Genomic DNA, 15327 nt, shown 5'->3' with positions numbered 1-15327 from the left:
ATACATCCGAGGTTGTTTTTGGAAAAAATGGCCGAGGAGCTCCGAATGGGTCCGCGGCTGACATCGTTTTATTTACTTATGTGCTTTTTTCTCTGAATTTAACATTTGAACGTAAGAATATGCCGTAAAAATATGGACACGAACAAGTAAAATATTAGTGTTGCTTGACCGTCACGACCGTGGGCTAGTTGAAATATTCAGGACTTTGCCATCACTGTTAAAACTGCAATTTTATAGATTGACAGTACGGTACTTTTTGAACTATTTTATGCAGTGTGCTGAGGTATAAACACATGGCATTCTCATTTTCGTTGCAAATTCTTAAAGCAGTATTAAATATACAGCATTCTTTGTAAACGCGGGAATATATTATTTAAAGTGGTATACATGTAGTGTTCCAGTTGGTTATGTATCTTGGTTCACAGTCATTCGCAGTTTGTCTTAATGTTGTTCATTTTGTACTTTTTTACTAATGCCTTTCTTATTCTAAAAAATAATATAATCATTGAAGCACATTTTATTTCAACGCGATTTAGATATAAAACGAATGAAGAACCTCTAACAGATTAATCGATAATTAAATAGCACCAAACTTTATTGTCCCTCTAATGGTAGTTTTTAACCATTCCATATACGGTGTGGGTTTATCAAGCATCAAGGGAGGCTACTCTAGCTGTATTTTAGTCAACATATCGAAAATAGAGCTGTCAAATCTTTAATTCGCATTTAAAGCAAAGACTTACGGTCTAAATCAAAAAAGAATAAAACGGAAATTTACAATTTATATTTTAGTATCTATAACCACAGATTATTTTCGATTTGTTACTATTTTTAGACACCTGTCCTGTTTATACATGTCACCGTTTAACAGGTAGTGCGTGACACATGTCACGTGTCGGTATCGCTATGAAAAGTAGGTCACGAGAGCTAATTGACACAGGTATGATTTGGGTTGATTTTATTGTTAACATTCCTTAAGGGTCTGTTTTATTTTTATGTTAAAAATGTAGCTGTTATTGAATCTGTAAGTATACTGTATAGATATTATTGAATTTATCTAAAAAATACAATTATGAAATCATTTGACATGTTGAAAAACATCAAATTGATAAAAATCATGAATTGAACAGGTGAATTAAAACACAGGTTAATAAGGAAATGCTGCAATTCCCTGCAAATTGTAAACTAATTTATGCACCAGTCAATTGTAACCATGCCCCCCCCCCCCAGCTCTTGGGAATAGCGGGGACTTTTGAGTTTTGGTCCAGTCAAGCCAGGGTAAAATCCCCGCCCTGCGGGGAACAAACTCCTGGTAAAATCCCCGCCAAATGCCTCCGCACCCCAGCGACTCGAAGACAAAACGACAGCATTCACCCGGCACTGCGGGGTTACCTGGAAGGTAAAAACATGTCCCATATCCCCGGCTATCCCCGGTATACCCCCGGACCTGGGGGGCCGTGTTTACAATTGACTGGTGCATTATCAGATTATTTTCATGATTTTGTATGTATAAAGTAACACACATGTTGATAATTTGTTGATCTATTGTACAAGGATACATTACACAGGAGACATTATGATAGAATGTTTTTTTTTAAGTTCTGAACCATGGTCAGTTTGCTGTGTAAAGAAGTATCATGATCTAGACCATGATGCATGTTTATACAACGAACAAAGACTCGAAAATGGTTGTCTAAAAAGTGTCCTTATTTTAATGGTGATATATTCCTTTAAATGTGTGGCTCATTTGATTAATTCCACATTTGACACAATGTTTGTAATTTCAACCAACCAAACTGCACTGAACTTTAACACAGTTCTTCCCATTATTATACAGTATATTCTTAATATTTTAAGTGTTACTGATTCATAAGTAAAAAAAAACAGTATAAAAAGACAGCACTCAACACATGGACAAGTGGGTTTTTTCTGGGCACTCTGGTTTCTCCAGAGTGCATCACAAGACCACACTCTCCTGAAACATCGTGTCAATGAGAGGGACTTTGTAAAAGTAATCATAACTTCTGCCATGGACTTTGTATTTATAATACACAATTCCTCAAGGAAGAATTGTGTAAATTTTGTCCGACTTAGTATAAATGTTTATATCTTTTGCATAACTGTGTTTACACTGTATGTTAAAACTGTACTCTTACAGATTTGCCATTTTTACAACTTTTTTTATTTTTTTTTGTCTTGGAAAGAGCAGATTTATGCGTAAATATCTGCAGACCAATGATATAAGACAAAAAATCAGATCGCAGATTTTGATATTTCCGTTCGAAAATTAATGTTTTATGACTTAAACCGTTACTAACGGTTTAAGAAAAATGCATAAAACATCAATTTTTGAACTTAAATATAAAAATATGCGATCCATTTTTTTGTCAGCAGTCTTAAATAACTGGTTTCCATGGACTTTCGCAAAAATTGGCTCGTTCCAAGACAAAAATTTAAAAAGTTGTCAAAACGTTCAATCTGTGAGAGGGCAGCTTTAAGCTTCGAGAACAGATAAACAATATAGGCTATGTTTAAAGATGTTGGTCATCTTACACTGTCTTGTTGCCCTTCAATTTTGAAAGCAGTCTTGTTTTCTTTCCTGGTCATATTTTCGCTGAGTACTTTGAAGTTTTAAAGGTGGCAACATTTAATATCAAGCATTTCAGATAGACACAATCTTCATTGGTATATGCTCTGCATAGCTAACCTTATATAATTTAGGTCATCAAAAGACTTTAAAGCTGCACTTTCATAGATTTACCGTTTTTACAACTTTTTTATTTTTTGTCTTGGAAAGAGCAAATTTTTGCAAAAATATCTGCAAACCAATGATTCCTGACAAAAGATCAGATCGTAGATTTTCATATCTGTTAGAAAATTAATGTTTTATGGCTCAATTAAACTGTTACTAATGGTATAAGAAGAATGCATAAAACATCATTTTTTGAACTTAAATATAAAAATCTTCATTCTAATTTCTTGTCAGCACTCTGTAACTGGTTTTCATGCATTTTGGCAAAAATTGGCTGAATGTTCAAAGAGAAAAAATAAAAAAGTTGTCAAAACGGTATATCTGTGAGAGTGCAACTTTAAGTTATCATGTGATTTTGAGATGTTGAAAAAAGTTGCTGATTATTTTTTAAGGTACTTTGAGCAACTCCATGTATGCCGAGTGTTGATGAATCGACGACTCAGGGAAGATGTCTATGGCAGATCTCGATGCTCTCGGGCAGATACCAGCTTACAGAATTATTCTTAAACAAGTCATTAAATCACAGATCGGCCACTTGGTAAATCAATATTCATACAGTCTATAAATTTCACCTTGGTTGGAAAGGGGTCTGGGCTTTTCTGGGCCCTGTTTTACAAAGATAATAAGGCTTTAACCTTAAGATCTGAATAACAAGATGTGACCTCGTTTTTGGCGTAAAATTGTGTTTCAATAAAAATATGGTACGAATATGTATAGCATAGATTCTGCCAGTTACTTTATGGGTGTACATGCCTCCGAGCAATTAAGCAGCATATCAAGGTCTTTGACTAAGATTTCTAAATGAAACTGGGCATCAGTTTGGGAGAAACGCCTCATATTTTTCGAAAAATGGATAAGAATACTTAAAAGAAATAGAATTTCCTTTCGGATCCACCAACTCTGCCATATAAAAATGATTTTTGGGGGTCCATTACTTGTTTCTATATTTTCATTTTCAATCACTCCAAAACATGAAATTGGGAATTTTATTTTCATATTTTTGAGGAAAAAAACCCATCTGCTTAGGCATTGGCAGTGGGACTGAATTTCGGCTCAAATTAATTAGAAAAAAAAATAAAATTGTCTAATACCGTAATACAGTGAGTGTCCAGTTCTAACTGAGAACCCCTTTCAGTGTTGACTATGTTTACACCATCCATTGACAGTTCTTATTTAGAACCCTTTCACACTGGCAACAAATTTTTAAAAATCAGATTATTTAAAAAAAATATATACAATTCCAATCTAAAAATTGCAATGCCAAAACTGTGAAAAATATATTTTTTCATAAATATGCACTATGTACTGTCTATAAAGACAGTAAAAATTTATTGAGTTTGAAAATCCGGTGCCAGTGCCCTTTCAGTGTCGGTTAAGTTTTCAGCTCCTCACCCAGGTGATCCTCTCACATACAGGTTTCTTTCCCAGGAAAAGGACTTGAGAGTTTAGTTCAGTTTAAAGCCGTCTTCACAATCCGGCTAAAATAAATTTGTGATTATATATACTCAAGTTTAATGAAATCAATGAATATATCTTTTGTATATTTCTCTAGAGGTGGACTAGGCAAATCATTTATGACAGTGTGGCAATGCTTATATTTTCTTCATAATTACCTTTCAATTTATTTGCAGGTGAACCAGCTTAACCAGCACACTGATGAGGACTGTCTATTTCTCGCTGCGGACATCACAGATGCCTCGCTCAGCCATGTTGGCTCAGAAAAGGGAATGCGTTTCATTGAGTCAAACAACGATATCCGCAGTCATTTCCTGGAGTTCTGTATGGACAGTATGTTCACAGGTCGGAAAAATATGAATTTCCATTCTCACTCGATGAAATAAAACTTTAGAATATCTCACTGAAACATACAACATTGGTTTTAATGTTGAGGATTCAACCTGAAATCACTTTCATAGAGTAGTTAAGATGTTTTTTTGCTAAGGCATTTGCATAAAATACAGTAGAACGTACCATGTAATGAATATAGATGACTTTTGAAACAATTTCAAAAGGGTTTTTACTCCCTTTACCCTGCGCTGGGCAAGAATCCCTCATACACAAACAGTCCCCGGCTAATATTAAGGATTGACAATTATCAGCTGTTATAGCCTGATGCAATTATCCTCTATTTGATTATTTGTGTGGTCTACTGCAATCCCAAAATACCAGATAAGTAGGTCCAAATATTTGGCCATGCTGGAAATCCTTATCATGCCAACAGGCAAAGATGATAAAAATACCTGTACATAAAAGTCCAGTTGAAATACAATTTTACTATATTTTGTTTAGCTGAGTTGGGAGAAACCGCATCAACCATGGCAGCTTGTTTAAGATTGGTTCATCTCAACCTTGTTAACGTAAAACACCCTATGCTCGGGTTGGGATAAACGGTCAAAAACCTATCTTATACTCTCGCCTGAGTGGAACATACCTATCATCTGAGGCAGCTTTGAACCAGTCTTTTGTTCCAACAGTTTACTTTATGTACATCAGACTGGTACACTAAGGTTTTAAAAGAATCTAAAGAATTTCAAGATAAGCTCTGGCATTTTAACTATCCTTATTTGAATAATATTAATTTTTCAGATCAGTATTCAGTTTTGAAGCAGGCAGAAGACAAAGCCACCTCAGAGATAGCTAAAGCCCTTTCTCAACCGCTTCAAATTTCGGGCTACAACCAACCTGGAAAATCTCCAAAAATCAAGCCCAGTCAGACAACCCCCATTACAGCTACCAAATCCACTCCCAATACATCAGCACTGCGGCATGAACCTTACCCACTAACAAAGCCCGGTGGATCAAGCAAGTCCTTACATTTTGAAGCATCTGATTTTAAAGCAGAAACTGAGAGTCAATCTAATGATGGTCCAGCGGTAATGGATGCTACAGATGGTTCTGCTGCTGGCATAATGCATCAGAACATGGAGAGTCCATCTTTACGTACGTCAAAAAGGAAATCTGGTCCAAGGTCAAGGTCAAGTCATAAAGCATTTAAAGGGTTGTCAAAAGTGGACCAAATTGCTGCTAATATTGCCTCTAAACAGTTGGCGAATGGCCTAGCATATGCTGTAGACATGGAAGCTGAGGCTCCACTTAATCTTACAAACTCCTCTCCACAAGTCCAAAAATCATCTCCACCCAAACGGCTTCCAAAGAGATCATCGTCAAGGGATACATCTCCTAGTGTCTCTCAAGACAGTTTTCAACAGTATATTAAGATCAAAGTTGAACCCACGGATGAAAGCCTGGATGGTATGAGGGATCACGCTAGCTCCACTGAGGGTCAAGGCGTGTATACGGCATCCAGCCAGTACCTTGACGGCAACACTTTGGGGACTGATGGAGCTCTGGACCAGAATAGCAGCCTGCAAGGTAATGTAGGCCTTAAGATCAGAGACCAGTAAATAAATTTTCTATATATTCTTAGTCAATTGACCTATTTGCACAAAAATAACACTAATTTCTAGTATTTCACGACTTTGAACACCATATATGGAAAGAAAGGTCCACTTTTGTACTAAACATTAAACAACATCAGTAAGAAACTTTTGTTTCTTTTAGGAATGATAAAATTAGTTGAATGTAACCAATAAGTATTCGATGAAATTACCACATAGGAGTTCATAGAATGCGGGGAAAACATGAAAAAAATGTAGATCAAGGGGATCCAGCTTGTTTAGCAAGTTAATTTAATCACAACTTCAAAACCAATAGAGATTGAATGTACCCCAATGGTCAGATTTCTAATATGGTTTTTTGAAAAAAGAAAAAAAGGTATGTTACCCTTATTAGTCACAGATTGATAGTGTTGACAACTTTTTTTTAGTCTTGGAATCAGCCTTTTTTGCATTAATATCTGGAAACCAGTGATAAGACTGCTGAGAAAAGGTCAGATTGCATTTTTTATATATTCACTTCCCTATATTGATGTAAATATGACTAAAAGTGTTACTAACGCTTTAAAAAAAATGAGTTTTCCAACAATTGAGATCTGTTGTATTGTAAGGCTTTGATTCCAATATCAGCTGATTCTGAGACAACAATAATAGAAAAGATCAAAACTGTCAATCCTGTGAGAGTGCAGCTTTAAGGGTTGTCCTTGAACAACATTGATTATCACTGGAACAAAGTCAAAAAGAGAGATTTTAATTCTTGAACAAGTTTGACTATACTGAATGATACACAGAACACATAAACTAAAAAAAATGTCAAAGTGTTAGCAACCACACTCATTTTCTTTTAAACCTTTTAAAATTGCTTAAGGTAGGAGAAAATTATGTATTTATTACAATTCTTAAGAATTTATAACAGAAGTGTCAATTACACCTTTTAGAAAAATGGTGCACATTATAATGATCTTCTAAAATTATATTGCCCCTAGACCTTTGAAAGCAACAATTTGTATTATAATACATGACTGAAATAAAACTTATGCTTGTGTAGCTCGAGACATTAGGGCGGTGTAGAGCCTCGTAGAGTTATCGCCAGTTAGCCGTATATGTATTAATAAATGTCTATAACAATGCTTTTCATTCATCAGATACACAGTTTGTTGGTAAGGGGGACCAGCCAGTGAAGGTCCACCAGTGTAACTACTGCGGGAAACCATTCCCCTCCAAGTGGGAACTCTCCAGGTGGGTTAACTTATACTAATTCATTTTGGCTTGATTCTGAGCAGATTTATAACCTTCTTTGATTCAGTCAAGGGTAATTTCTTTGCTAGAAGCTATTACTAATGAGCTTTTGAGATACAATAAGATATCATTATGGGTCAGAACTTTAAACTCATGACTTCAATTTTTGGGTGAAAGGCGGACACCCATATGACCAAAACAACTTACCGGTACCCTCAGTTCAACTTGGTTTGAATATTACAAAATTGAAAATAAAGTTATTAATAAATTCACATCAATTAAATTTAGGCCCAAAATTGGAAGCTTTTAGCTGTTCAATTATATATTATAAAAAAATCTACTTACCTTCCCCCACTTAAGGTACAGTTTGCACCTGGGTAACTGGGGATATAAATAATATTTAAGTCTGGCCTATGTCATAAATTTAAGTACATGCTGTCAGGAGTATTTAATCAATATAATATATCTGCTCACTAAAAAAACAACAGTTGAATTAAATAAATGCTTTGATTTATCTTAAAGTAATGTAACCAGGTATAAGTTATGTATATAGCGTGACTTATAATGTCTCGCTTAATAGAGCTACTTTTTATAGCGACACGTACGAGTGTCTGCCTGCACTTGTTGGTTGTTGGTTTGAACCCTGACATATATACACATAGCTATTTGTACAGTCTGTAACATTTGGTGCCAGACACGGGACTCTTGTTGCCTCATGATAAGCGGCAAGATCATTGAAAATTGACCTAAATCACCAAAATTTCAGGGACAAATCTCAAAATGGAGGGAGAATGTGTAACCTGGTATACAATTTTTATATTACAGCAATAAACTGTCTTAAGTTACTATAGAGCTAGCTTGTATAGGGACGCAGTAGAGTGTCTGCCTGCAGAGTGAAAGATCATGGGCTCAAACCCCAACAGGTGTACATAGCAGTTTGTGCTGTCTGTTACTATGTTACTATGATTAACATATATAATCAGTGATTGTGTTGAAGTGAACTATGGGCAAAGATAATAAGTGAAATGTCAGAGACCTATCAAAGGATGAGATAATATTGTATTGAAAATGGGTCCAGACCTCTGTAGACATCCAAATTGAAGAAATTCTCTTACATTTTGAACTATATTTTTTTTCAGACACAGGCGAATCCACACTGGAGAAAAGCCCTACCAATGTGAATACTGCCATAAAGCTTTCTCAGATAAGAGCAACATGACCCAGCATATCCGTGGGGTTCACTTCCGAGAAAAATACAGACCAGATCGAAAATTTATCACCTATGAAAAACAACAGGAGAAGTTCTTTACGACCCTAAAGGATAAAGGATGCAACCAGAGTTCCAGCTCTGGTAGCCCTAATTCAAAATCAGAGTTCGTTGTTAATGATGAATTTGTTGGGGCTTCGGCAAAGCAAGAGGACACTAGCTGGTTGCGTAAACAGCTGTCTGCCAGATCTGAAAAAATTCCGACAACAGATGTTAAAGTTGAAGCTGAGTTTGCAGGTGGAGATGATGCTAAGAAACTCAGTGCAACTGATATTAAAGGCCCTGAATACTACCTTAATGAGTTGGCATTCAAAGCTATGCAAGAAAGGGGTTTGTTTCCTGTAGGTTCCAAGACAGCAGTTTCTAACACTGAAGCAGAATTTGTTATACATGAGGATGAAAGTCTTGAGAATTTTAGAATTCCTGATATGGAGGGACCTCCGGAAAGCATCCAGGAACAGGTGTTTAAAGCTATGCAAGAGAGAGGCCTGTTTTCCATGGTTTCTCTACCAAATAGTGATACTGGTTCAGAGGTAAATACTGATAAAGAACAAAGAAAAACAAGAGCGAGAAATAAGCCTACCTATGGCTTAAATCGTACTAATCCAAGTAGTAATAAGCCCAATCCGGAAAAGTTGTTAGGGGAACTCGAAAAGCCTGCTCTGACTCAAACAGAATCTCCTCCAAAGAATGGAGATGATTTAGAGATTAATTCTGTAAATGATTCAAGTGATACAAAAAACATTCCAGAGCATAAAAACATTCCAGAGCATAAATCAAGTTTGATGGAAGCTTCGGACTCAGATGGTATTGCTGCCTAATGATGATGGCAGATGGTTATTCAAAAAGAAATGCTGTAAACGCTTAGGAAATCCTGTGAACATATCTGAAGATATTCTGGAAATACCAGTTCATGTTATGAGGTTGCTTGTTACTAGTGTACTCGATAATCACTGAGAATGGTCTTTATTCCAGAAAAAGTTTATTATGCCCCCTTTTGAAAAAAGTGGGGTATATTGTTTTGCACATGTCGGTCGGTCGGTCGGTCGGTCGGTCGGTCGGTCGGTCGGTCTGTCTGTCTGTCGGTCGGTCGGAATACCAAATGGTTTCCGATCAATAACTTGAGAACGCTTTGACCGAGGGACCTCATACTTGGTATGTGTATTGGTCATCACCAGCAGATGAACCCTATTGATTTTGAGGTCAGTGGGTCAAAGGTCAAGGTCAGTGTGACCTTTACATGAAAAACGGTTTCCGATCAATAACTTGAGAACGCTTTGACCCAGGAACCTCATACTTGGTAGGTGTATTGGTCATGACCAGCAGATGAACCCTATTGATTTTGAGGTCAGTGGGTCAAAGGTCAAGGTCAGTGTGACCTTAACATGAAAAACGGTTTCCGATCAATAACTTGAGAACGCTTTGACCCAGGGACCTCATACTAGGTAGGCTTATTGGTCATGACCAGCAGATGAACCCTATTGATTTTGAGGTCAGTGGGTCAAAGGTCAAGGTCAGTGTGACTGTAAGCTGAAAAAAGGTTTTCTGATTGTCCATATTTTATTTAAGTGTCCAAATCCTACTAACAATTTGGCTCCCAAGGGGGCATAAATGTTTCACTAACATCTCTTGTTTTCTGTTTAAGTCAATAAGGCTCTTTCATTGTTGGATATATTTTTATTGTACTTGGTAATTTGTCAATCCAAAGGTATTAATCTGTTTTAAAATGAAATTTTTGAAGAAAACATGTAGAAGAATTAACATTACTCAGCTTTTATTAAATGAATTGTTCATTTTTCTAAAATTATACCATGAGAAATTGTCTCTTATTGTTTTCAAAATATGATTTTTTTTTCAACAGAAATATTGATTCAAAAAAAGAGAAAACAGCAGTTTTGTTCCAGTTTTTTTGTGTCCGAGTTCAAACATGGTTTATTTGATTTTGCAATGAATATATGTATTTTTCTAACATCTTGATCGTACAATATGTTGTTACATGCATATCAAGCAGACACAATGTACAGGTAATGTAAAATCAAATTATCACAAAGAGGTTGTCCAATTTTCATAAGTGACAGAAAGCGGGAACAAATTTCTTAAAAAATGTTGCAAAGATAGTTACATTCTTAGATGTTTCCTGTTATATATTTCATTACTACAGCTACCATAAGGGAAAAGAATGTTATACTTGAAACTTTCACCTTCTAAGGCTGTCACCGAAAATGAAACTTTCTTGATCAGGCTCAAGTTATATATGTTCTGCTTCATATGATTAGAGATTATTTTTAACAAGCCCGAATATATAAATATATATCAATGGTAGTAATCGAACATGAAATTTCTTGAACGAGCTTAAGTTATATATGATCATATTATCAGAGATCATTTTGAACAATCTTGATTAAATAAACATAACAAAATCCCCATACATTTCCATGCCCTGCATTGCTTGCGGGCTTGTGGTTATTTTGAGCATTGCCCTGGATGCACAGTATTTTGCAGTCCATGCTTTTTTTGTCTTAAACGATAAATATTTTGTTGTTGAGGATATTCTGTTTATATTTTATTTAAGATATTTGTCCACTGGTTAAACCCTCCAGTGTGTTATTACTAAGTTACCTAGATTTTAATAATCATTCCAAAGCGATTACCCAAACATATTTACCAATGATGATATTTTGATAGATGTGTCATACAGTCAAACCCAGTGGGCTCAAACTCCCTTGGCTCTTTAGCTCCAACTGAATGTAAAGGACTGATATTTTTTTACTAAATGTGAGCTACCTTGACTCAAATTTTCTGAGGCTCAAGGTATTTTCGCCAGTCTCTGGAAGTTTAAGCCAGCAGGTTTTGACTGTATTTGTTGGCTTGTAGCATAGTGTGTCTTGTTTGCTGTTAGTATGGTATTGGCCCATGGTCAATTTAGGCTACTGGGCTTGTTCTTGTAGTTTCCAGAGGATGAGAGTGGTCTTGTAGTATATGTGTCCGCCTCTCACCCTAGCGGTTGTTGGTTCAATACCCACCCGGGTGTGTGGTCTAGTAATATAGGTGACCATCTCTGACACAAGAGATTGTTAGTTTGATACCCTCTAGAGTGAGAGTGGTCCTGAGGTATGGGTGTCCATCACTCACCAAAGAGGTATTGGGTTTGATTCCAACCAGGTTGAGAGTGGTCTGATATAGGTGTCCATCTCACACCCAAACACTTGTTCGATCCCCACCAAGGGTACTTTCTCATTGCCTCTCAAAATGGACATGAGTTCTGGTCTCTCCAAGGAAGTGATTCTATAAGCTATCAGCTTTAAACACTATCGAGCTAAAAGAATTAACTCAATGATTGTTTTATATTTTTTATTTACAAGTTAATTTGATTTTATTGTAAAAATAATGTCTTCATATTTGTTTGGTGATATTTGGTTAAAGAACATTTATGCTATCTCCTGTGTTTGCTATCTCCTAAGGTCATGATGATAGTCAATATGTCAGCATTTATTTCCATGTTATGCTTTTTGGATATACACCTATATTTTTATTCCATGTATCTTTATTTCTGTTCCATGTATCTTTATTTCTGTATTCAGAAATGAGCGATAAGAAAAGATATACAAATAAATTTTTACTCAATAAATTAAAATGTTGTAGAATTGGGCCGATTGTTCAGACCCGTGTTAATGTTTAAAACATCGTTAACTGTATTGTTAACTTTCAAATCTTTAATACTCTGAACTGATTATGAACGCACAATTGGTTTTGCTGTTCTTTACACAATTATTTAGACAACTGATTTTTTTATGTTTGTTTTACTAAAATATATCAGCTTATCATAAAATAGTTTACCTTTAAAAGTTAACAGCGATGCCTTTAGCAAAGAAAAACCATAGTTGATCTGTGGTACTTTACACAAATAGTGAGACAACTGGTTCTGTTATGCTTGTTTTACTTAAATATACCAGCACATCATAAAATAGTTAACCTTTAAAGTTAACAGCAATGCCTTAAACAATGAGAAACACAATTGATCTGCGGTATTTTACTGAAATAATGAGACAACTGATTCAGCTATGCTTGGTTTACTTAAATATATCAGCTATTTATATAATTAATTTTTATACCTTTTAAAATTAACAACGATGCCTTTCGCAATAAGAAACACAATTGAGTTGTGGAACTTTACTCAAATATTGAAATGACTGATTCTGCTATGCTTGTTTTACTTAAATATTTCAGCTAATCCTAAAATATTTCACCTTTTAAAATTTACAACGAGAAACACAATTGATCAGCAGAACTTTACTCAATTATTAAGACAACTGATTCAGCTACATGTATGCTTGTTTTAATTAAATTAATGAGCTTATCATAAAAACATATCATTAAATAGTAACTTAAATGTAAACTGTGATGTAATAAAAGAATATTGAGTTGAGTTGAGTTGAGTTGAGTTGAGTTGAGTTAACAAAAAGTTAACAACGATGCCTTTAACTAGAAGAAACACAATTGATCTGCAGTACTTAACTCAAATATTTTGTTAACTGATACAGCTATACTTGTTTTATTTAAATATGTCAGCGCATCATAAAATGCTTTACCTTTTGAAGTTAACCACGATGCCATGAACAACTTTGTTAACTGTAATAAAGGTCTGATCAATCTGCCCATTGTTTAGCCGTTATGTTTTTACTCATTTATTTGTTAAATGTTGATAAATTGTACATTCCAATGATAGAAATGGCAGGACCCGATTCCCCGTTTAGTTTACGTAATTAGATTTTATTGAATATTGTACATGTTATATATTTTTAGTGGTTCATATATATATATATGTTTGATAGCATTCCATTTGTATATATATAGATATAAATACTTTAAACCATTCATATAGTCTCTTGACGCTACATTGCAATTGTACTACAAACCTGTATTTTGCAACATTCCATTAAAATGTCAATATAATTGTTGTTTATTGTTTTGAAGATGTACTCTTATACAATGCATTTTTGTTGTTACATTTTTAGACTTTGCATTCCAAATGTAATATATATAATGACGTCATACAGGAAATGACATCATAATATAATGCTCGGTTAACTCTTTGTAACGGTAAGGTGACATGAAGTAACATTTTAATGATTGAGAAAGGGTGGATTGAGCAAAGCAAACGAGCTGTTCTTAATCATTAAAATGTTATTTCATGATATCTCGCTGTCTAAGAATACTACCTCATTGGCCGACACATTGTCAATGAAAAACTCTGATGCAGGGATTATCGGATGAGTGGCAGTAGGCGGACCTTAAAACACTGCGAAAGTTGAAATTCTTAATGATCAAGCCTAGATCTTAATGATTGCCTTTCTGCAATTTCATTGGCTGAAAATGTAGTTTGTATTCTTGATATGTATGCTCTGTTTCTGCTGCATTGTGACATAAAATCATGTGGCAAGTTTTCATACTTTTATATGATGACCTCATTTCCTGTATATGACGTCATTAGTATTTTGAAAAAGTTGTTTCAGCAAAAAGACAATAGAGAGTGAATAAAAGGATTAATTTTGTTAAGTAAATTAAAAGAGAAGTGAATAAAAGCTTGCTTGAGAATTGTGTATGATGTAAACATGATCTCACACTTTCTGCAAGATGAAGTAGTTTTTATGGTTATTATTGTTTTGCAGCAAGTTCAAACAACATCCACATTGAAGCTGGGCAAGCAGATTTTGTGAGAACTGTAACATTTTAATTTCATGATTTAATCAGAAAAAAAAGTATTGTGAAAAAGAATTAAAATATTGGTGCAAGGGGTGTGGACATCCTATTACTGCTTTGGCTGACTATTAATTGTAAGTGCTGTGCCAGTTTTCTTAAAACATCTTAAGTCATTTATTAACTTAAAGGATGTCTTAAAATGACCAAACTCAGGTTAAAACGAATGTAGAAGTTTTTAAGACATCATTTATATTTTAATAAATTAATGAAATGAAATATTTATATATTTTTAACTTAATATACCGTAAGACCAGTGAGATACTACCCAGCTAAGGAAAATGAGAAGTTAAGAAATTACATAACTTTATACGATGTTTTATGAATACAGCCACATTTCTTATGGCGATATAATTCTCTTTAATCAATTTATCTGATCTATTCCTCGCATTCAGTTCTCCCTGGTGTATTTTATTTATAAAAAATAGACACGTGTTGTCTTTATTTTGACCACAGTGTGAGATCAGATGTTCAATGTCTGTGTTGTATTATTACACAGAACAATTCAATAAAGCTATTTCTGATATGTGCATCACAGTGCTGTTGTTTTTGTTTTTACTTTTCCATGGTTATTTAAAATTCAAACACTCCTTAGGCCAACATATGGTTAGGGTTACATCCCTTTCAAAAGCAGGTAGGGTAAGTAGGCTTTTTTATTGGGCGTTATGTAAGAATGGTATTCAATACTGTCATTATTGGGGAATTAAAGATGCACTCTTTCTCCTAAATAAGATTTACCACATTTGATAATATTGTTTTTATTTTCCAAAAAGATGAATGAATGTCGAAAACAATGGTTCCTATGACGGATACCGAGTTTAATTTAAAAGAAATGCGCATAAAACATGGTATTTCTACCTTATGAGACCATAGTAGATCACAGCAAATATAATAGCATTCATCGATCATTTAATATT

The 15327-nt window shown here is 34.7% G+C and overlaps 1 protein-coding gene across 1 annotated transcript; it reads left to right on the top strand.

Annotated features, from left to right (window-relative positions):
• The first annotated feature begins 683 nt into the window (after positions 1-683).
• LOC128206260 (zinc finger protein 148-like) lies at positions 684-14947 on the top strand. The gene is made up of 6 exons (XM_052908614.1): positions 684-940; positions 3145-3290; positions 4384-4552; positions 5339-6124; positions 7293-7386; positions 8526-14947. The coding sequence occupies exons 2-6, from the start codon at positions 3201-3203 to the stop codon at positions 9472-9474; spliced, it is 2088 nt and encodes a 695-aa protein (XP_052764574.1). The 5' UTR covers positions 684-940; positions 3145-3200; the 3' UTR covers positions 9475-14947.
• The last annotated feature ends 380 nt before the right edge of the window (positions 14948-15327 follow it).

The sequence above is a fragment of the Mya arenaria genome, chromosome 10 (genome assembly GCF_026914265.1).
Source record: "Mya arenaria isolate MELC-2E11 chromosome 10, ASM2691426v1".
Taxonomy (NCBI): domain Eukaryota; kingdom Metazoa; phylum Mollusca; class Bivalvia; order Myida; family Myidae; genus Mya; species Mya arenaria.
This window is presented reverse-complemented; position numbering and strand designations above follow the sequence as displayed.